General features: G+C 55.2%; 2 protein-coding genes across 5 annotated transcripts in view; one reads left to right on the top strand and one right to left on the bottom strand.

Annotated features, from left to right (window-relative positions):
• The first annotated feature begins 1954 nt into the window (after positions 1-1954).
• Positions 1955-15609, top strand: KIAA1191 (KIAA1191 ortholog). 4 transcript variants are annotated; one of them, XM_002710431.5, is made up of 9 exons: positions 1955-2258; positions 3171-3275; positions 3553-3634; positions 6692-6870; positions 9628-9754; positions 11491-11615; positions 13841-13944; positions 14083-14225; positions 14348-15609. In XM_002710431.5, the coding sequence occupies exons 3-9, from the start codon at positions 3607-3609 to the stop codon at positions 14554-14556; spliced, it is 915 nt and encodes a 304-aa protein (XP_002710477.2). In that variant the 5' UTR covers positions 1955-2258; positions 3171-3275; positions 3553-3606; the 3' UTR covers positions 14557-15609. The 4 variants fall into 4 exon arrangements, with proteins under 4 accessions (XP_002710477.2, XP_008253662.2, XP_008253664.1 ...); XM_008255440.4 differs by having other exon boundaries at positions 1982-2258; positions 13814-13944; XM_008255442.4 differs by lacking the exons at positions 3171-3275; positions 3553-3634 and having other exon boundaries at positions 2046-2258; positions 13814-13944.
• A 114-nt stretch (positions 15610-15723) lies between these two features.
• Positions 15724-21183, bottom strand: part of SIMC1 (SUMO interacting motifs containing 1) — an 88063-nt gene continuing 82603 nt past the window's right edge. Inside the window, exon 10 of the mRNA XM_017341586.3 lies at positions 15724-16550. Coding sequence (XP_017197075.3) covers positions 16270-16550 — 281 coding nt within the window. The 3' untranslated portion in view covers positions 15724-16269. The remainder of the gene's footprint in view (positions 16551-21183) is intronic.

Genomic DNA, 21183 nt, shown 5'->3' with positions numbered 1-21183 from the left:
GGTCAATTTCTCCAGTGCGCTCTTTCCCCGTCACCACTAGGGGGAGGTGTTTCTTCCTTGGGAACAGTGCCTTCAACCCTCTTGTCCCAGGGAAGTTCAAAGGAGAGAAGCTAAGGCCAAAGACAGCCAAGTGCAACAGGTCAGCTCTTTGCTGGTCACTTGGTCACTGTGCTCAGCAACCAAAGTCTCAGCTGGGTGCTCAGCCCTGGAGTTTGAACCTCAGCTCTGCCACTTCCTGGCTGACAACCTTTGCCAAGATCCCTGTAAGAGTGAGTGCTCCTTGCCTCGGCTGCTGAAGGGCTGTGACTGGGCAGTCCCTGGGCAGTTCTTGGTTGAGTGCCTCATGTGTGTTATGAGACAGAAGTCCAACCCAGAGGTTCCTGAAATGCAAATGCCACATCTATAAACACCCCAATGCCCCAGTTCCTGTCCACTGCAGGGCCCGGAGGGTGTCAGTAGATCTTGCTGAGGCTTGGACTGGCCGGAGAGGGCAGAGGTCTGGAGGAAGGCAGGTGGGTGGAATTCTGTCCCTGCAGGAGCTGAGAGAGGTGACCCGGTCTCAAATGGCTCACGTGGGGTTCATCTTGGGCCCCGCCTTTAGTTGGGTACTGTCTGAGTCCTCCTTCACTGGAACAGGAATTCCACACAACCGAATCATTTGCAGAATAATCCATTTGAAAAAAATAAAGGTTTGTATGGAAGTCTAGGCTTAAAGAATTAGCTCCCCGAAACAAACAAAAAATTACAGAAACCCTTACAAGGTCACCAAGATGAAAGGTTTACTTAGTCTGTTCTTTCTGAAAAACAGCAGCTTTCTCAGATGGCCACAGACACAGGACAAAATCATAAAAATTGAGCCTAAAGCTCTGAACTGGCTTTATTTTGGATTTTAGAATCAGGCAGCACTTTATTCCCTGGGATAGAATAAGTGTTTTCATGAACTGAACGGTGTGTGTGTGTGTGTGTGTGTGTGTGTGTTAGTTTTAGACAGAAAAGAACTTAAGAGAATAGAAACAAACAAACAGACAGACAAATAACCCCCGCCCCCCAAGTGGATCTGGTCATTTCAAAGTTATTTTCCTTGTAAGGCAGGGAGAGCCAGAACACCAGACAAAACGTCAGATTGGTTAGCATCATGTCACTCCAGGTTGCCTCTTTGTGAAAGAGATAAGGCAGAGGGAAACTACGCTCCCGTGCCAGGAAGCTGGCCTGTTAGGGAAATTGGCTGTACGCTCCAATCCCGATCCTTGGAAGGTCACAGTAACAGCTGAGTGTTGGCGTGGTGGTGTGGAACTTGGTGCCAGTGACTCCATTTGCAGCTTAGCCTGGTCTGTTGGGGCCCAGTGCAAGGGTGAAATCCAAAGCAGTGGATGTCCCACGACTGTCTATGATGCCACTTAGACACGGGCACCGTGGAAGTCAGGGGGAGAGTTGTTCTCATCAGGGGCAGTGGCTTCTGGGAAAGGCTTCAGTTTTCACGTACGTTGGCTAAGAACTAAACCGGGTGACCTTGCCTTATGTATTATGTAAGGTGCAGAGTGCCCTTTCTCCCCCTGCTGATGGTGAGAGGTGCTGTGCACCTCCCTGGCACTGGGGGAGGGTCAGGGTGTCAGCTTTGCTTACAGAGAGGTGGCATATTGTAAAAGTTCCAAATTAAAGTAACGCTTTTAACACACGCCGGAAAATCACATTAGCTATTTATAAGCCAGTTGCAGAATTTATAAAAGACCTTGATCCCTGGTGCACCCTAGGCCAGAAATGGCACTCTAGTGGGATGAGCAAAGCCTCAGTGGCCAAATACTGACCTGTGACCCCCATTTCCTGCACCCCACAGCCCTCCGCAGATGAGCTTTGATAGCAACTATGATGCTGTGATGATAGCAAGGATGGCTTTTCCTTCAGGACCTGGCGGATCCCGCCTACCGAGCCGAATCCCACGCAACCCCCAGGGCAGCTAATGGCGTGCAGCCCGGCAGACCCTGAGACTACAACTCCCGGCATGCCCCGAACACCTCCCGGGCCAAGTCTCGCGTGATGTGCCGTGATTCCCGAGAGGCTTTATCCTGCCCCGGGCTGCCGGCGAGTCCGGCAGCTGGTGTTTGATCCCTGGTGCGCGCTGGGGACGTCTGTTGTTGCTTCTGCGCTTACCATGGCTTGGGTCTGGACTGCGCCACTGCCGCTCAGGATAGCTGGGTCCTTGGAACATCTTTAGTGCCGGAGTTCGGGCCGCAGGCGGCTTCGCGGCAGCGGGAGAACAGGTGAGCAGACGGCAGCCGGGCCCACCCGGGCGGCGTCCGCGGGGCATCGGGAGGGGCGCGCAGTCGGCCCCTCGGCCAAGCCGGCGCTGGGGATCCCCGGGCCTCTCCGTCACCCCTGGCCCGGCTCAGATTTCGGCCGCACCGCCCCTGTCTCTGCCGCCCCCATGGCTGGAGTGTCACGAAGCGGCTTCTCTCACCTGATGCCCCTGGGTCCGGCTCAGGGCCTCTCCTGCGCTTCTCCGGGCCGGCTTGGTCCGGGACCCCCCACCTCCGTCTAGTCCTCACACCCCTCGTCCCTCAAGCCCCGCCCTGCCCTCCCCCGAGGGCGCCTCCGGCTTCTGCCAGCCCCGGCCCTGATCTCCTTAGCCTTGGCTTCGAGGGGTGGGGGCTGGCCTTTCTGATGCTGGCGGGACGGTGGGCTCTGCGGGAGGGCGGGGTGCGGGGCAAGGAGCGGGAGCCGCGTCTGCGGTGGGAACGCTCCCGGGACGCGAGGCTGGCTCGAGCGTGCTTTCTAACTGGGCTCTCCCGGAGCTCGGTCAGGCTGGAGGGCAGTGCAGCGCGGGGCGATGAGCAAGCCCCGGCTTTCTCAGGGCCTCTGACTCCCCTGTGCAATGGGAGCGAAAGAGTCTGGGAAACGGGCCGCTTACCCGTGACCTTGGGCAAATCCCTTGATTTTGAGTTCTTTTCTGTTTAAACTTCGGGTGAAATAATGCCTGCTCTGCAGTGTCGCCGCAAGGCTAAAACAAAGCTTTGAATAAAAACGCCATAAATATTAAGAGTGGATTTGAATGCTGTGGCTGCCTGGTCCCTGGTCAAGTGTAAGAGGCAGTGCAGAGAGCGCCTCTTGCAAGGGTTGTTAGGGGCGGGAGGTTTGCAGACAGCTGTACCCATGCTGGCTTGTGACCTTACCAGAACCTCTGGATGGACTCCTGGGAAGCCTGGCTCCCTGGCAGCTGCAGGAAAATGCTCCGCGTTAACATCTGTCTGTCCGCATAGTCATCACGTCATTTCACTGGGGTAAGGTGACTTCACCAGGTGTGGCGTCTCGTTGTCATCAAACAGGTGATAAGCTCATCCAGGGGTGAGAGAAACCTTGGCCTTTATCCCCTCCTCTGCCCTGCCCTGCCCTGCCCTCCCCTCCCCTCCCTCTCCCCTGATGGCATGCGTGTCACCCATTGGCTGTTGTGTGTATGTCTGAGCCTGTCAACAAGCTGTAATACTCTGTGTGCCTGTCATCACTGGGGCTGTTCTGTGGTGTTCACTGAGAGAAATGCCCTTTATTGTTTTTTATTAGGTGGCAGGGACTTGGAATTCTATATAGAGAAAGCACCCGGATCCCAGTCTCTCAATGGCTTCAAGACACCCAGAAATGCCTGGTAAACTTACTGCTTTTTCGTCCAATCATTTTTTGCTCTGAGTGTTGTAAGCTTAGACAGAGGTCTTCATCCAAACCATATGCTTTTAATGATTACTCCTTCACCAGTACTTAGACTCAACTGACAGGCATCGTTTAAATGCTGTCGTATTCTCCACCCAGCCGTGGTGTGAACCCGAAATGTAACTTAAAAAGGAGCAGCCATTTCATTCAAGGGTGGGACCGATTTCTTACCAAAGTGATGAAACTTGGCCTGTCTTTTGGGGAAAGGGGCGGGACGAGGTCTGGACAGAGGCACAAGGTCCATGTAGGGTCTGTGTAGGGCAGTGACTTCCGGGTTACTGACGTCATTCATTCCCCTCGTCCTGTTCCATGGCAAGGGGTTGGAGTTTTTCAGTAGATCTGAATCACTGCATTGCTGATTCTTAGTGTAGATAAATGATGGTCCCTTTTCTTAGAGTCGTTGTGAAGGTTAAGCAAATTTTCTTAAAATGTGAGTTAAAAGTTAGTGATGAGTGTGCATTTATTGCCCAGAACCCTTTTTGTCTACTTATTTGAAAGGTAGAGAGACAGAGAGAGATCGCCTGTCAGCTGGTTCACTCCCCAAATACCCCAAACAGCCAGGGCTGGGTCAGCCTGAAGCTAGGGGCTGGGAACGTGACCTGGATCTCCGACATGGGTGGCAGGGACCCAGCTACTCGAACCGTCACTTGCCACCTCCCAGGGTGCGCATTAGCAGGATCCTGGGATGCGGGCATCCCAGGTAGTGTGTTACCCACCAGGCCAATCTCCCCGCCCACCCTGGGGCCCCAAAGATTATTTGGTCTCTTTGTAGGAATGTTTTCTAGTAAAATGTATTTTTTTAAAAGGTTTATTTATTTGAAAAGGGGAGTTAAAAAAGAGAGAAGGAAAGACAGACAGACAAAGATCATTCACTGGTTCACTCCCCAAATGGTCACAATGGCCAGGATGGGGCCAGGTTGAAGCCAGGAGCCTGGAACTCTATCTGGGTCTCCAATACGGGTGGCAGGGGCCCAGGGACCTTGGGCCGCCTGCTGCTGCCGTTCCAGGTGCATTAGCAGGGAGCTGGATCAGAAGCAGAGCAGCTAAAACTTGAACCGGCACTCACGTGGGATGCAGGCGGTGGCTTAACCCACTGTGCCACAATGCCAGCCCCTGGATGACTCATCATTTTTAGGAAGGCTGTTGATATCTGTTGAGGAGTCATTAAGATATCTTTGAGCTTGGTCCCAGATTAGGTGAATTAATAGAAGTCTCTCCCGTGCCCCAGTGTAGATCCGTGTCTGGTCTCACGTCACCAGCTTGTGTGTCAGTGTTTCACTGTCGCTGTGATTGCCACGAACTCCCTGTCGCGCTCCTGAGCCAGAGGCTTGTGCCCCATAGGTTACTCTTCTACCATGTGAGCAGCGTGTATGTCGCAGGAGAGTGAGGTCTGCTCTCCTGTTCCCACCCCCACCTGCTGGCTGGTACCAGGGGCGTCACTGAAGATCTACGCCTTTGTTTCCTGAGCTGGACAGTGGGAAAAATTTCTGTGTGATGAGGGTTAGATGAGGGGTGTAAGTGCATAGCAAGGAAAATACTAGTCTTATTTATGTGTGTATATATATATTTTTAACATTTATTTTTATTTGAAAGAGTTACAGAGAGAAGAAAGTCAGAGAGAGAGAGATAGAGAGAGAGAGGTCTTCCATCCCATGGTTCACTCCCCAGATGGCCGCAATGGCTGGAGCTGTGCTGATCCGAAGCCAGGAGCTTCTTCCGGGTCTCTCCACGTGGGTGCAGGGGCCCAAGGACTTGGGCCATCTTCTACTGCTTTCCCAGGCCACAGCAGAGAGCTGGATTGGAAGTGGAGCAGCCAGGACTCAAACTGGGCCCATATGGGATGCCTGCATCACAGGCAGAGGATTAACCTAGTGTGCCACGGCGCTGGCCCCAAAGTGTACCTATTTAAAGCGAACAGTTTAGGAGTTTGTGGTACCTTCACGTGGTGGTGTGGTGATGCAGCCATCACCACTAATCTAACTGGAATCTTTTCATCATTCCAGAAAGGAAACCCATTAGTGGGCTCATTTCACTTCCCTACTTAAGCGCCTGGGGACCAGTCATCCTCTCTGTGTTTCTATGGATTTATGAGTAATTATTATTCATGGTAACAGTAGTAACGGTGGCCACTTTGAAGTGGTCCGCTCACTTTGAAGTGAAGTCTTTGGGGTTTTAGATTGACTGCCAGCAGGCTGCTGTCTTGGAGAGTGGTTATATAATCGTCACAGCGGGAAAATGTCACCTTGACTCTGGACGGGAGTTCAGACGGGAAGGGATTAGCAAAGCAAACAACGGGAACCTTGTTCCTCGGCCGGCCCAGCTGAGCTGGCAGCCTGGTCACCACGGGCCCTTCCAGCAGTTGCTTCTGGTGACGTCAGTGTTCCGTGAGAGTGGCTGTCCTCCGTGTCTGCGCTCGGGGTCGGCTCTGCTGCTTAAATCATGCAGAACACCCGAAGCTACAGGGGACGCTGGACAGAGTGGTGTTTGAATCGTTCTTGGGGGGCTGCTGTTTTCGGTGGTGGGGTAGGGGAGGCAGAGGGTTGGCAGTGAGGCCTCGGGCAGACCTGGACCCCAGCGAGACATTTTCTGTTTAACCTTGGGCAGATTACTCGACCTCTTGGTTTTCCTTGTTCTGGGGGGTCAAGAACTTGACATCCTCCTGGCATGCATGGGGGGCCTTAGTCCTGCAGTGAGGGGATGTAGTAGAAGTGGCCCCACAGTCGGATGAGTTTAGGTTTCGATTGCAAACTCCCCTTCCAAGTTGTGTGACCTTGCCAGGTAGATTGAAGTAGAACTTCTGGTTTCCTAGTCCATGATGGGTCAGGGCTGCTGAGTGTGCTGTGTGGAGAACGGGTCGGTAGGGTGCCCTCCTTGGGTGTCCAGGCTGCTCTTGTCATGGATCTACACTGGGGGACGTGAGAGCTCCCGTCCTGCGTGGTGATTGACAGCCGCTGTCGTGCGGCTGACCCCTCCTCACTGCTGTCTCTGTTCTTAGCTCTTGAGCCCAGCGGGCCTCTCGGCAAGATGTCCCTGCCCATCGGGATGTGCCGCCGGGCATTCAGCTATGACGATGCCCTCGAGGACCCTGCACCCATGACTCCTCCCCCATCGGACATGGGCAGCATCCCCTGGAAGCCAGTGGTTCCAGAGCGCAAGTACCAGCAGCTCGCCCAGGTACCTGACCCTGCCAATGGCTTCAGGCACGCCCACCGCCCCTCCTCCCCTGTGCCCGGAGCCCCACAGCCCTGGGCAGCAGCCGCTCCCTCTGGGTGTCTTGTGCCTCAGCCATCGCTGGCGTCCCAGCTGCTTGGAAAGTTGCCCCCCCCCATTCTTCCCTCCCCCCCATCCTGCGCTCTCAGCCCCCGGCCCTGCTCCCGCTGCGTTGGCCTGCAGGTCTGAGCTCAGACGTGTCTCCTGCAGAGGGAGATTTGCCTGACTTGCCGTCCTGATGAAACTGCTGTCGCCTTCCTGGTTGAGTTCTGAGCCACGCACCTTGTCAGGATTGTGGCCTTGCCTGTGCCCCTCTGACAGCCTCGAGGGCCGGGACTGTGTCTGTGTTGTGCTCCGGCCCGGTGTTTGTGTTGTGGCTCAGGGAAGAGTGGGCTCCTTCTCCATCCCCTGCCCAGAGGCCACTCCCTGTCGCCGTCCCCTGCAGGTGCTGTCCGACGCACACCCTGCGCGCAGCCCCGTTGTGCAGGCAGCTGGGACGGTCATCCCAGCCTTCCCTCCTCCACGCTTACGAGAAAGGTTATATTGCTGCTCCCTCTCGGGCAGAGTTGCTTCTCCTGCACCTGCAGTTTCCCCAGCTCCGAACTGCGTTAGCTCGGGCCTCAGAGGAAGTGGAAACTATGAGGGTCTGCTTTAACAGACTGGGGTGTGAACCCCAAAAGGTGGGCGGACTAGCTGTGGCCCTGGGCACACAGCGTTACCCCGAGCCACGGTGTTTCCATCTCAGCCGTGGGAATGCTCCTGGACAGTGGGGGCGGGGTGGGAACGCCGTTTGACGTCGGAGGGGTGTTCGTGGAGAGTCAGAAACCGAAGACCGCAGGCTGGTCCAAGCAGGTATCCTGTAGCTGCTGTAATGACTTCTGGCCCCCAGCCCAACTTCACTGAGGACAGCCATGTCCTGTGTACAACTCTGTTTTTTGAAAGATTTATTTATTTAGTTGAAAGGCAGAGTTACAGAGGAAGCAGGAGAGAGAGAGGTCCTCCATCCGCTGGGGTTCACTCCCCAAATGGCTGCAAAGGCCGGAGCTGAGCCAATCCAAAGCCAGGAGCCAGGAGCTTCTTCCAGGTCTCCCATGCACATGCAGGGGCCCGAGCACTTGGGGCATCTTCTACTGCTTTCCCAAGCCATAGCAGAGAGTTGCATCGGAAGTGAAGCAGCCGGGACTTGAACTGGCACCCATATGGGATGCTGGCGCTGCAGGTGTCGGCTTTACACACAACGCCACAGCACCAGCCCCACGCTGATTCTTTCTAATGAGGTTTTGTCCCCCTCATTTTTTCTGACATGGAGCTCCTTTCTAAGCAGATGTCGCTGACAGCTCTGGGGGTGGAGTTTCCTATATCAATTTTCTTTCTTTCTTTCTTTCTTTTTTTTTTTTTTTTTACAGGCAGAGTGGACAGTGAGAGAGAGAGACCGAGAGAAAGGTCTTCCTTTGCCATTGGTTCACCCTCCAATGGCCGCTGTGGCTGGCGCACCGCGCTGATCCGAAGGCAGGAGCCAGGTGCTTATCCTGGTCTCCTGTGGGGTGCAGGGCCCAAGCACTTGGGCCATCCTCCACTGCACTCCCTGGCCACAGCAGAGAGCTGGCCTGGAAGAGGGACAACAGGGACAGAATCCGGCGCCCCGACTGGGACTAGAACCCGGTGTGCTGGCGCCACTAGGTGGAGGATTAGCCTAGTGAGCCGCGGCGCCAGCGTTCAATTTTCTATTGAAACCTGACCCAGTCAGTTGTCAGGAGGAAGCATTGCGTGTACAGTTAGTGGAAGTAAAGCCCTGGGCCTGCGATGGCAAAGCAGCCAAGTCAGGGGACCAGGAAACGCGCAGGGCTTCCCACGATGGTGCTCCCGAGGGCAGCGCCCGCTTTGTGTTCGTAAAGGCCGCTGCCCGCCTCCCCAGGCGGAGTGGGCTGACAGTTTCCTGTGTGCCCCTGCGGCGGCCGCCAATGTCGGGAGCAGCTGTGCTCTCAGAGGAGGAGGGCAGGCTCCACAGGGACATCCCTCGCATCCTTTGATGTGTGAGGCCGCCCCAGCCACCTGCCCGGCTGGAGACAGGGGTTCAGGTTGTACCCGCGTGAGGCCACGGCTGCGCAGTGTCGTCGGGGCACAGCGCTGCAGGACTTCTGACCCTTCTTCCTGACCCTTTGTCTTCTCAGTCCCTTTGGGACGGCACAGACCATGGAATAAACCCGGGTTTCTCCCAGCTCTTGCATGTTAAAGACTAGAGGTTAAATCCATTTGTTTGTTGGTTTGGCTTAAAAGGCCATGGCCTAAGCCTTTGGAGCAGCGGTTCTTGCAGTGTGCTGTCAGGGCCAGCAGGCTCAGGTCAGCGGGGCACTTGTTAGAAACACACATTCTTGGGTCTTTCCCAAGCCCTCCAGGTGGTCTTCCGCTCAGGAAGTTCCAGAACCACTTCGCCCGTGCTCTGATGGATGGAGTACAGTGTGGCCGAGGGCCTGGGGCTGGGCTGGGAAGGAAGCAGACCTCAGAGCTTCCGGTTCCCGCTTGCCATCTTGGTGAGCTGCAGCTCCACACGGGACGTGCTAACATGTGGCCCCTTGGGTGAGGCCGTCTTCACTCTGTGGACACGGCCAGTGCTCCCTTCCACCACAGGCGACCAGATTTCAGCAGCTTCTGCCCCAGAGGCCTCCGTTCAGGTGTGGTTCCCCTTCCCTGTTCAAGTGCTCCCCGTCCTCTGTTGAACAGGCGGAGGAAGGAGAGGCCAGCGCGCCGGCCCCTGCCGGGACTCTGTCAGCGTCCACTGAGAGTATGGACAAGGTGCCGGTGGTGAAGGCTAAAGCTACCCGCGTCATCATGAATTCTCTGATCACAAGTAAGCCCTGCCTTCCGTGCAGAGTGGTCCCTGGCTGTGCTCACTGGTGTCGCGGTGGCGGCCAGGTACCCCCTGCCCCGTGTTGGCGTTCCGTTGGGGTGGAAGATGTGTGGAAGACGAGTGTGTCTGGGCTGGGTGCATGCTGCTAGTTTGGTGCTACAGTCTCTCTCTCCTGTATCTGTCTCTGCAGTCGTGGGCAAGTGACTGCACACTGGAGACTGTGGCCCCCTTTATAAAATGCCCCCCACCGTGCTGGCAGGCGGTCAGGGCTGAGAGGCTGGGAGCTGCTGCTGTTACTGTCCCAGGCTCTGCTGCACAGGGCAACACACAGGCTCAGCGCTTGCCCTGTGTTTCTGTCCTTGTTTTTTAACGAAACACCTCCGTGTTGGTCCATCAGGAAGAGGGCCAGGCTTGTGCCTCAGTTGTGGTCCGAGTGCGCCTGCCGTAGGAGAGCTGGCGTGGTTTTTAACCTCGTAATGAGGGAATTGGCCTCCCACCCTCTGGAGGGTGTTCCGCCGCCATGGGAAGGCAGGGCTCTGCTAGTCAGCAGGTGTGTGGGCCTGGGGTCAAGTCCACGGACCTTCCCCAGGGTGGCCTGGTCTTGGAGTCAAAGCCCGTGTTTTTCTTCCCCAGGATAGCATCAGCTTTTTCTGGGGCAATTTCTGAAGAATTCCCCCAAGAACCAAAGTCCAGACCTGGGCTCTGGTTTCCTCGTCTTCACCCACGAGTGCACCACGAGTCAGCAGCTCCTGCTTGTGTTTTGCAGGGACGTGTTCTTAGAGCGTGGGAGCCTTTCTGTACTGAGAACACGGTCACGGCAGTCCCGCTCGCTCTGGCGCCCAGGACACGAGGCTCTCAGGTCCCTGGGGGGCTCGTCCTCTTCCACGCACACGCATGTCTTCCTGTCGCAGAGAGGCAGACGTGCCGCTCTGTTCTCAGCTAATCCTGTCGTGCACCGTGCGTGTTGCCATCACCTTATATTTTAAAAGGCAGCTGCGTGTCACATCCTGGCATGGCGCCCGCAGTTCACTCAGTGTCTGCGGGTGACTGCCTGGTGACCGCTTTTGTCTTCTGTGCGCCTAGTTTGGGGGGCGGTACCTCCTCAGGAAAGGACAGCCTCGGTCCCAAAGGGCCTCCCGTGCCTGGAGCCAGGGTTCCCAGCTGCCAGGGTCCTGGCTGTCGGGGCGTTTCATGCCATTCGCGTAGGGAGTCAGCAAAAATTCCGCGGTCGCTCGTCGCCCGGTCTCCCTGACCGCCTGATGGTGAGGGGAGCCAGTGAGGCCGAGCAGACGTGTGTGCAGCTGGGCCGTTTTGCATGCCAGACACGCAGTCAGCAGATGCGGGCTTGTTCAAGGCAGAGTGGCTGTGGTTTGAATGTGGTCAGTACCGTGGTGCCACGTGGCCGGAATGTGGCCCATTTCTCTTTGGCGAAGGTTTTTGTGTGGGTGGTGAATCTTAGAAAACTTGGTATTTGGAAAAGTGTGACAGCGTCTTTGTGTCAGCTGCCTTCTCCATGTTGCGTTTGTACATCCAGGGAAAATGTCACAGGGCCCACGTGGGTGGGAGCTGAGGAGCGTGCGCCTGGAGCTTGCCGCGAGGGCCATGTCCCAGTAGCCGGCGAGCCACAGCGGCTGTTCTGAGGACCCCACGCTGTGGGTGATCCATGTGGTCTCTGGTGCGTCTCTTCCCCGGCCTGCTAGGGGGGCGGGCATGACCGTCCTCTCCTCTGTTCCCAGAGCAGACCCAGGAAAGCATTCAGCGTTTTGAGCAGCAGGCAGGGCTGAGAGACGCTGGCTACACACCCCACAAGGGCCTCACCACCGAGGAGAACAAGTACCTGCGAGTGGCAGAAGCGCTCCACGTAAGCTGCTTTCTTAGGAACCCTCACGGCACAAACCTGCATCCCTCCCGGCTGGGCACGCCCGCGGGGTGGAAGCTGGCAGCTCTGCTGCTTGGGGGCCGTGGAGCAGGGTGGGAGGAGAACTGGACAGAGGACCCGGCGCTGGGGGAGTCCCACCTGTGCTGCCACATCCTTACCCGGGAAGTCTGCGTCTCCGGCTGTCCGTATCCCCCCCCCCCCGTCTGCTTCTGGCTCTCAGCTCGCAGGTGTGATGTGATTGAGTTCTCACTGCGGATCGCTGGCTGCGCAGGGCCACGGGCTTTGCGGGGACAATCAGACAGTCTCAACGGGGTGGGTGGTGTAGCTGGAAACGAATCTTACTTTATGTTCCATTTAAAAATTTGGACGTGGAACTTGAACGAATTTGCCGTCATTTCTAAAATTTGGGGACTGACTTTGGTGAGGGTTTAATTGCTAGCCAAGGTTTTGGAATGAAGAAAAGTCCCTGAGGAGTTCCTTTGGGCGAGGAGTGCCACCTGCTGGGAGGCGCATGGCCGCTTAGGGGTCACTTGCACCCACTCTACATGCGAGTCCTCCTCGTGCAGAGCCGGCCCCGTACCTTACGCAGGGGAGAGTGAGGCCCCAGGCTGACATTTAGCATCTTAGTACCACAGCCTTTGGTTGGGTTTTTTGCGCTTCCTTCTCTCTCTCTCTCTCTCTCTCTCTCTCTTTTAAAGATTTATTATTTATTTGAAAGTCAGAATTACACACAGAAGAGAAGCAGAGAGAGAGAGAGAAAGAGAGAGGTCTTCCATCCGCTGGTTCACTCCCCAATTGGCCATAATGGCTGGAGCTGCGCCGATCTGAAGCCAGGAGCCAGGAGCTTCTTCCAGGTCTTCCGCTCGGGTGCAGGGGCCCAACCACTTGGGCCATCTTCTACTGTTTTCCCAGACCCTAGCAGAGAGCTGGATTGGAAGTGGGGCAGCCAGGACTCGAACCGGCGCCCACATGGGGTGCCAGCGCTTCAGGCCAGGGTGTTAACCCGCTGCACCACAGTGCCCACCCCCGCGCCGCCTTCTCAAGTAGTCTGAGAGTCTGGCTCCTGAGGGGACTCCTGGGGGCGGGGCAGAGGAAGGGGCACGAAGGTGGCAGACACTGGGACTGTGGGCGAGGGGTGGCTCCACCCTGCCTTGTTCCTGATGGCCCGGCCAGGAGAGCAGGCAGCGCCGTCATATGCCTTGCGTTCCGGGCGAGGGGACCAGTGCAGGCCTGGCGACCCGCGGCTGAGCGTACAGAGAACCGTGGGCTGTTCGCGTTTTGTAGTGACTGTCCCAGGGACTCTGGCAAGTCGGCTTAAAAACCGCGGCCGTGGGGGCTCAAGGCCGGGCTGGCGGCCCGTTTAAGCTCTCAGACAAGACAGAGAGGGGCGCTGTGTCTGACACGCAACTGGAACTGGCCAGTCAGAACTGCAGCCGAGCAGTTTGCCATGTGTGATGGTGGAATTGACCGCACCCTGGCCACAGGCCGGAACCCGGGGACGGCAAAGGCTGGATGGGAGTCGCCTTGGCGTGTAATGCTGTGGCAGCATACACGGATTGCTGTGGAGTGAGAACGTTCGCGAGTGAGCGCTGGTTGGGGCTGCAGCTTGGGCAAAGCAGAGGCCTAGCAGGCAGGGCGGGCAGGGGCGCTAGAGTGCGGACGGTAGTGGAGGGGATTTGTCTCCCGTCCCGGACTGCGGTCCATGGAGTGATCGATGTGTACGGTGCGAAGAGCCGCGGTGGCTCGCGGTCCCAGGGGAGGAGGAGGAGGCGAATGGGCAGGCGGCCGGGGGGACGGAAGTGGCCGGCTGGAGGCGTGGCTCAGAGACAGGGGATGGCGGGGGGCTGGACAGAGCAGAGCCAGGGCGAAAAGAGCTCGAGACCCTGCCTAAAGGCCAGGAGGGCCTCCGGCCTGAGTTCCGGCTCGTCCACTTGCTGGCGGGGTGGCTGTGAGAAAGCACCGCACTGCTCTGGCCGGGTGTTGGGGTGTTGCAGGATAGAGGCGGAATGTCGGGGAGGTGAGCTCTATCTGGTGTGGCAGAACTGAGACTGTTTTTCATGGGATCCCAAATGATTCCCCGTGAATGGTTTCCCCCGTGCTGGAGGTTAGCGCGGGAACCCAGTCGCTCTGTGTGCATGGAGCTGTGTCTGGCCGCTGTGCCATCGCTCTCGTTTCAACAGTGTCCCTCCTCTCACCCGCGCGGACAGAAACTGAAGCTGCAGAGCGGAGAGCTCACGAGAGAAGAGAGGCCTGCGTCAGCCCAGTCCACCCCGAGCAGCAGCCCCCACTCTTCCCCTAAGCAGGGGCCCAGGTGAGCCTTCCGTGCCCCCTGAGCTTCGGGGCGCCCCTGGGTGCTCCCACAGTGCGGTCAGGCCGTTCCTCTCCTGAGCCCCCCCTGCTGGAGGTGTAGGGAGAGGACGTGTTGGGATGGTTTTACTCTCCCTTCCAGAGGCTGGTTCACTTCGGGCTCCTCCGCAGCCTTACCTGGCCCAAGTCCCAGCGCCCTGGACCCTGGCGGTGGGGATAAGGACAGAAGCTCTGCCGAGAAGTGGAGCCTCTTTGGGCCTAGACCCCTCCAGAAGTCTGACTCCGGTAAGGCAGCTCCTTCGGAACGAGCACCCGAACAGCCCGGCGCGGCAGCATCTTAGGCGCCATGCTGAGGCCGGGGGGCGCCTGGCGCTCTGCGGTCATTGCTCTCTGCTTTCCTCGTGTAGGAGGTTTCGCCGTCCAGGCCTACAGAGGAGCCCAGAAGCCCTCGCCGATGGAACTGATGCGTGCCCAGGCCACCCGGATGGCTGAGGACCCAGCGACCTTCAAGCCGCCCAAGATGGACATCCCGGTGATGGAGGGGAAGAAGCCACCGGCACGGAGCCATCACCTCAAACCCCGGGACTTGAACGTGCTCACACCCTCTGGCTTCTAGAGCTTTCTGTCCCAGGGTCTGCAGATCAAGGGCCTCTAGCACCCAGCCCCCTTTACCTCAGCTCTGACATAGGAAAGGCGTATTTTACAAAACCCATTGAGAGAGCTGGAGACAGAATCGGTTTTTGAGAAACGTTAGTACGAAGTCTGTTCTCGCTGTGTGGAAGAGACTATCCTGTACTGCTTTAGATGGGCCCATCAGGAGTGAGCGACGTGTGAGGGGCCCCGCTAACCTGTCTCTGTGTCATTTGTCCTTGTCCTTGTGCCATTCAGACCCCAGGCTTCTGGGCTCTCGGACTGCTGTCAGCTGGGCCTGGCAGATCCTGGCCTGGCAGTGCTCACTGTGCTGCAGCCTAGCCAGCACGGGGAGCCGCGTACAGTTGAAAGCCAGACTTGGCGGGCGGCCCTCTGTGAGGTCTTTGTGGTTGGAGTCTCCTTGCTTGCTGGTAGAGCTGACGGAGCCCTGTGCCCTGCTGCCCGTCTGTCGTGCCCAGCGAGCTGGTGCAGTCGGAGGCGTGCTGCTGCTTTCTACGTCCAACCAATGGTAGGCCTGCAGCTCTCGCCTTCACAGTGAGATGAATTTAACCACCAAAGGGAGAGAGTCCGGTGTGCCAGCTGGGTGCAGGGCAGTGGATGTCGGGCTTCAGTAGGGAAGACAAGTTCAGTGAGACCCTCAACTTGAGTCCACGCGAAAGGAGTGTCGCCTTATCTTAATTTCCTTACCCTGGTCAGGGCCCGAAACTTGTGGGTACTGGTGCAGGTGTGTGTTGAAGAACTCCAGTTTTTCCTATACAAAAGCATTTTCACCAACACGAGCCTCATATGTTTGGGCAACGCATATCATGGAGGAAAGGAATTCGTGGGGCACATGCTCGGTCACTGTTGCACCCGCTCTCAGATCCCCACTCTACCTTGTCTGGGCAGCACCCTGTTCCTGGAAGGAGCTGCCCTTCCTGGGAGAGGCCTGGAGTCCGCAGTCACCAGGACAGTTAACTTATTTGTTTCTTCTGTTAAGAGCTCTTGTTTTTGACAATAAATCCTTCCTACTTTCTCAGACGTGGGTATTCGCCTTTTTGTCCTGTTCAGCATAGTTACCTCCTTCTGCATATCCCCACCCCCCCCCCCCGCCTCCCCCCGCCCATGGAGCCTGAACATAGGCAACTTGGTATTTTGAAAAACTGTTGTCTTTTTATTGTGTCCTTTTAACATCAGGTGGTTTGTTTCACACTCGAGCCTTTTATTCCCCCCACCCCGTTTCATTACATTAGATCTTAACAGACTGGCCACAGTTCAGCAGGTCTAATACAGTGTCCATTCCACTGGGGAGAAACAACAGCTTTTTTTCTAGAAATAGGCGGCAGGACCTTGAATGACACAACATTGGTGTATCAAGTTTGTTCGGCAAAGGGGCTCTTTTCTCACATCTTGAGTGGAAATGTTAAACAGACAGTGCATATAGTATTACCTGTTTCCAAAAAAAAGTATAGATAAATAATTTATTAAAAATATATACACCTTGTATATTGAAGCCATATCTGAGAATCGGCTGGGACAGGATTATATATATATATAAAAAGAGAGATATACCAAAGAGTGGAAAGTTCTTACAACCTACAGGGACGTGAGCTGCATTTGGTCTGGTGAGATTTCTGACCACTTTCCGTACCGCTGGAGCTTCTGAGGAGCTGGCTGGAGTCCAGGAGGCGCTTGGCGGTCAGTGCTTGGCAGGCCCTGTGGGGTTGCCCCGGTTCTTGTGAGGGGGCTCCGCGTCGGGGTTCAGGTCCGCAGCGTAGAAGAGCAGGAGCTTCAGCAGGTGAACTTTGTCCTGGAGCTGGGGGACAAGAGGCTCCCCCAGCATCTGGACCAGGCGGCTGCGGAAGGCCTCGATCTGCTTCTCCACGTCCACCACCGTGATGTCGTCACCTTGCTGGGGCTTTGGCTTAATCCTCTTGATGATCAAGTCCTTCCGGTCGATCACCGAACTGCGCAGGTGCTCTGCAAGAGGGAAGCGTCAGTGGAACAGTGAACTGCTTCTTACCGCTTTATGATGCAAGAAGTCCAGTATCAGCGGGCAAGAGCTCAGTGCTAAGACTTGTTGACTGGGCCTGCTATTGGGTTCCATATGTGCGTGCTGGTTGGAGTCCTGGCTGATGCCCTTCCAATCCGGCCCCCGCTAATGCACCTGGGAAAGTGGCGGAGGATGGCCCTAGTACTTGGGCCCCTGCCACCCATGTGGGAGACCTGGATGGAGTTCTTGGCTCCTGGCTTTGGCCTGGCCCGGCCTTGACTGTGGCAGCCTCACTGGTAGTGAGCCAGCAGATGGAAGATATCTCTCTCTCTCGCTCTCTCTTCCTCCTGCTCCCTCCCTGTCACTCTGCCTTTCAAATAAAAAATGCTTTGCTGAATTGTTGACTGGCCACTGGGATACAGGTCGCAGTCACTTGAGTTCCTGTGCTAACAGTTTCTTGCTCCTGTTTCTCAGAAAAAAAAAACTGGGTCCAGTTTTAGTTTTCTTTCTTTGTTGACTTAAACAATGGGCCTGTATTAAGTAAAGTATATTTCAAATGAACACAACCACTTAGACAAAAACTCAGCTGACTTTTGACTGTCTTTTGGGAGCTTTCCGGGGTGAGAACAGGGAAGAAGTCTGACCTGCACTAAGCCGGTGGTGGTGGACTGGTTTATCGCAGTGCTTCTGAACCTATTTTCTGTTATTGTAGGATAGACCAAGTAAACATGCATTCGTGTGTCACGCTGGGGACAAAGGTTCTTTCTGTGGGCGGAGACTGCTGAGATATGGAATGGGAAGAGAGGAAGAATCGGGGTTGAAACTGAAGTGTCAGTATGAATTTGTGTTTTTTAAAAAAATGCGTAGTTGCCTAGTTCTCTCAGCAGAAAGGGGCTGCAAGCCGAGGCGACCAAGTGGCAGTCGGCACACAGCGCCCAGATTGTGCCTTCTGCTTACGATTCTCCACTCCCCACTGACAGCAGCATTTTTTGGGAGAAAAGGTGATTCTACAATTGAACCTGGTTTCCAAAGCACATGAATGCTTCGAGATGGAGCCCTGCCGAGAGGACATGCGGGCCAGCCTGAAGGGGCGCCTGTCAGCCACATTTGGACAACGTCATCAGAAAAGATGACAAAATGGATTATTTTAACTGACTTTAAAGAAGTTTTATATATTTGAAAGGCAGAGAGAGGGAGAGAGGGAGAGAGATTTTCCATCTGCTGGTTCACTTCCCGGAAACCTGCCACAGCTGGGGCTGAGCCAGGCTGCAGCGAGGAGCCTGGAGCTCCATCTGAGTCTCCCAAGTGGTTGGCAAGAACCCAAATGTCTGGGCCATCCTCTGCTGTCTTCCCAGGCACATTAGCAGGGAGCTGCACCAGAAGCGGAGTAGCTTGGCCTTGAACTGGCGCTCCCATACAGGATACAGATGTCCCAGATGGGGACCTAACCCACTGTACCACAATGCCCACCCCAACACATTGAATTTTTTAAAAGGTCTGTGTGTGGGCCAGCATTGTGGGTTAAGCTGCCACTTGCAATTTCTGCATCCCATATCAGAGTGTCTGAGTCCCAGCTGCTCCCTGCTGAAGCGCTTGGGCCCCTGCACCCACTTGGGAGACCTGGACTGAATTCTGTTTTCTAGGCTCCTGGCTTCAGCCTGGCCCGGCCCTGGATGTTGCAGCTATGTGGGGAGTGAACCGGTGGAACAAAGATCTCTCTCCCTGCACTCATCCTCTCTGCCTTTCAAATAAATAAACCTTAAATAAATGAGGGCTGAGTACATAGATAAAAGGGGGTGGAAAGGGTAGATTTTTGAGAAGACCAGTTAAGAAATGTAGAAGGAAGGTATAATTAGAGAGCTACATTTCAACCTCCTAAATATCTGATTCAAGTAAGGACAATGGATGGGTACTTAGAACCCTGGAAGTTTGGGCAGGATACCCATAGGCTCAAAGTTGCCCTCTGGATCACTTACATGTCACAAAAGGAAAATGGGAGAAATCTGAGAGTGCTATCTGAACCAAATGACATTTATCACCGATAACGGGCCAGAATAACGTTGCCTTTTTAATTTTTTTTTTATTTTTAAAGATTGTTTATTTGAAAGGCAGAGTTAGAGAGGCAGAGGCAGAGAGACAGACAGAGGTCTTCCATCATTCACTGGTTCACTCCCCAGATGGCCACAACAGCTGGTGATGCGCCGATCTGAAGCCAGGAGCCAGGAGCTTCTTCCAGGTCTCCCATACGGGTTCAGGGACCCAAGGACTTAGGCCATCTTCCACTGCTTTCCCAGACCATAGCAGAGAGCTGGATTGGAAGTGGAGCAGCGGGACTTGAACCGGCGCCCTTATGGGATGCCAGCACTGCAGGTGGCAGCTTTACCTACTATACTGCAGCTCTGGCCCCGAACATTGCTGTGGGGAGCAACTCAGACTAGACTAAGTTACTGGAATTAAGACTTATTCTATGCATCTGCTCTCCCACAATATGGCGCTGGGAGAGGAAGAAACAGCTTCTACGCAGCTGCCTCTTGCCAACTTGAGTGATGACCTCCAGGAGCTGATCCTGCTCCTGATTGGAGGAGAGCAGCGTACTCGGTGTGTGGGTAGCCGAGTTGGGATTGGCGGAAGAGGACTATAAAGGAGGAGAGAGACAACATGCACCAGGAACATCTAAGGGGAACATCTGAAGGAACACCTGTGCAGCCCCCGAGAGAGCCGGCCGGCGGTGTGCCGCTCCCCCGCGGAAGTGGGGAATGTGGCCAGGGGGAACCGCCCTTCCACGGAGGTGGAAGGGACGGTAGCCAACCTGGGAAGAACCAGCAGCAAACCCGGGGAGGGCCGAGCAGACAAAAGAACAACGCAGGGTCCTGTGTCGTTCCTCCACGAAGAGGGGGAGCGACATAATGGTGCCGTGACTCGGATATGAAGCCTAGGCAGGGTTTAGTGTCGTTCCTCCACGAAGAGGGGGAACGACACATTGCCTTTTGATGCTGTGCCATTTTTGACTACTCAGGGTCCTTGCCAATAGTATTTAATGCAAATCTGAGCCTGGGGAAGCAAGTAGACAATACACGTATTGGGAGATTCTACAAAAGCTTGATAGGACTTGTCCAAAATGTCTGTGTTGGGGCTGGCACAGTGGGTGCAGCACTAGCATCCCAGATGGGCATGGGCATGGGTTCGAGTCCTGGCTGCTCCATTTATGATCCAGCTCCTTGCTAATGCACATGGGAAAGCAGCAGAAGATGGCCCAAGAGTTTGGGTCCCTGCACCCATGTGGGAGATCTAGAAGAAGCTTCTGGCTCCTGGCTTTGGTCTGCCCTAGCCCTGGCTATTGGGGCCATCTGAAGAGTGCACCAGTGGATGGAGTGCGCTATCTCTCTCTCTCTTTCTCTGTATTTCTGCTTTTCAAATAAATAAACTTTAAAAAAAGTCTGTGTTATGAAAAACATGGCTACTGAGTACAAAGCTTGATATGTGATTGGATCCTGACTCAAATAATGTATAAGAGATATTACTGGGATGATAGTAGACTATGTACTATAAAGGATATATTTTCTGGGTGTGTTAAGGGATATCCTTATTTTTGGAGATACACATTGATGTATTTAAGCCAGACTGTGATGGTCCAACTTACTCTTAACTGTTCAGAGAAACAAGAAACCTAGCTGGATGAAAGGATAAACCAAATGTGGCAAAATCTTAACAGCCTGGAGATTCCAAGATGGAGGAACAGGGAAAGGCATAGGGGTAAGGAGTAAAACAGTGTAGAAAGCATGTTCTCAGGGGAGAGTCACAGAGAAAACCCCGTGGGAATTCTGCAGAAGGAAGCGGAACGCGGCGCATCGGTGTGGAAGGTGCAGACACACAGCAAGAACGTGCACACAACGCACGGCCCCAGCACTGAGAGCTGGAGAAAATGCCGGCTTTGTAGAGTAAGGTGAGATCAGACTGCTGCAGCCCAGGCCGCGGGTGATACAGCTGGAGGGAGGGCGTGGCGTGAGTCTGGCCTGGAGCCCTGAGGGGGATAGGATACTTGCTGACCCAGTGAAAAAAGGGAGCAGGCGCTGGCGCTGTGGAGTAGCTGGTAAAGCAGCATCCCATCTGGGCTCCAGTTCAAGACCCGGCTGCTCCACTTCCAATCCAGCTCTCTGCTAGGCCTGGGATAGCAGTAGAAGATGGCCCAAGTCCTTGGGCCCCTGCACCCATGTGGGAGACCCAGAGGAAGCTCCTGGCTCCTGGCTTCGGATCAGCCCAGCTCCGCCCAGTGCAGACAATTGGGGGAGTGAACCAGCAGATGGAAGACCTCTCTATGCCTCTCCTTCTCTCTCTGTGTAACCCTGTCTTTCAAATAAATAAATAAATCTTTAAAAAAAAGGGGGGGGGGAGCACATTTCTCTCTCCTGACAATGGTGCCTGACAACAGGCTGAGAGGGCAGGCACCATTTGGGGCAAAAGCAGCAGCTGCAGAAGCTCTTGCGTGTGCCCAGCAACTGGCTGGTACAAGCCGCCATGTTTGTTTGTTTGTTTTTAAAGACTTTATTTATTTGAGAGGTAGAGTTACAGACTGAGGGGAAGAGACAAAGAGACAGATCTTCCTTCCAGGACTAGATCCGG

The sequence above is a fragment of the Oryctolagus cuniculus genome, chromosome 6 (assembly GCF_964237555.1).
Source record: "Oryctolagus cuniculus chromosome 6, mOryCun1.1, whole genome shotgun sequence".
Classification (NCBI taxonomy): Eukaryota; Metazoa; Chordata; class Mammalia; order Lagomorpha; family Leporidae; genus Oryctolagus; species Oryctolagus cuniculus.
Note: the sequence above shows the minus strand (reverse complement) of the source record. Positions and strands in the feature narration are given on the sequence as shown.

Bases quoted from the DNA above. Each gene is read 5' to 3' on its own strand.
- KIAA1191 (XM_008255440.4), top strand. From the start codon at position 3,607: ATGGCTTCAAGACACCCAGAAATGCCTG. The intron at 3,635-6,691 runs GTAAACTTACTG...CTCTGTTCTTAG, and splicing joins AAGACACCCAGAAATGCCTG to CTCTTGAGCCCAGCGGGCCT. The intron at 9,755-11,490 runs GTAAGCCCTGCC...CTCTGTTCCCAG, and splicing joins CATGAATTCTCTGATCACAA to AGCAGACCCAGGAAAGCATT.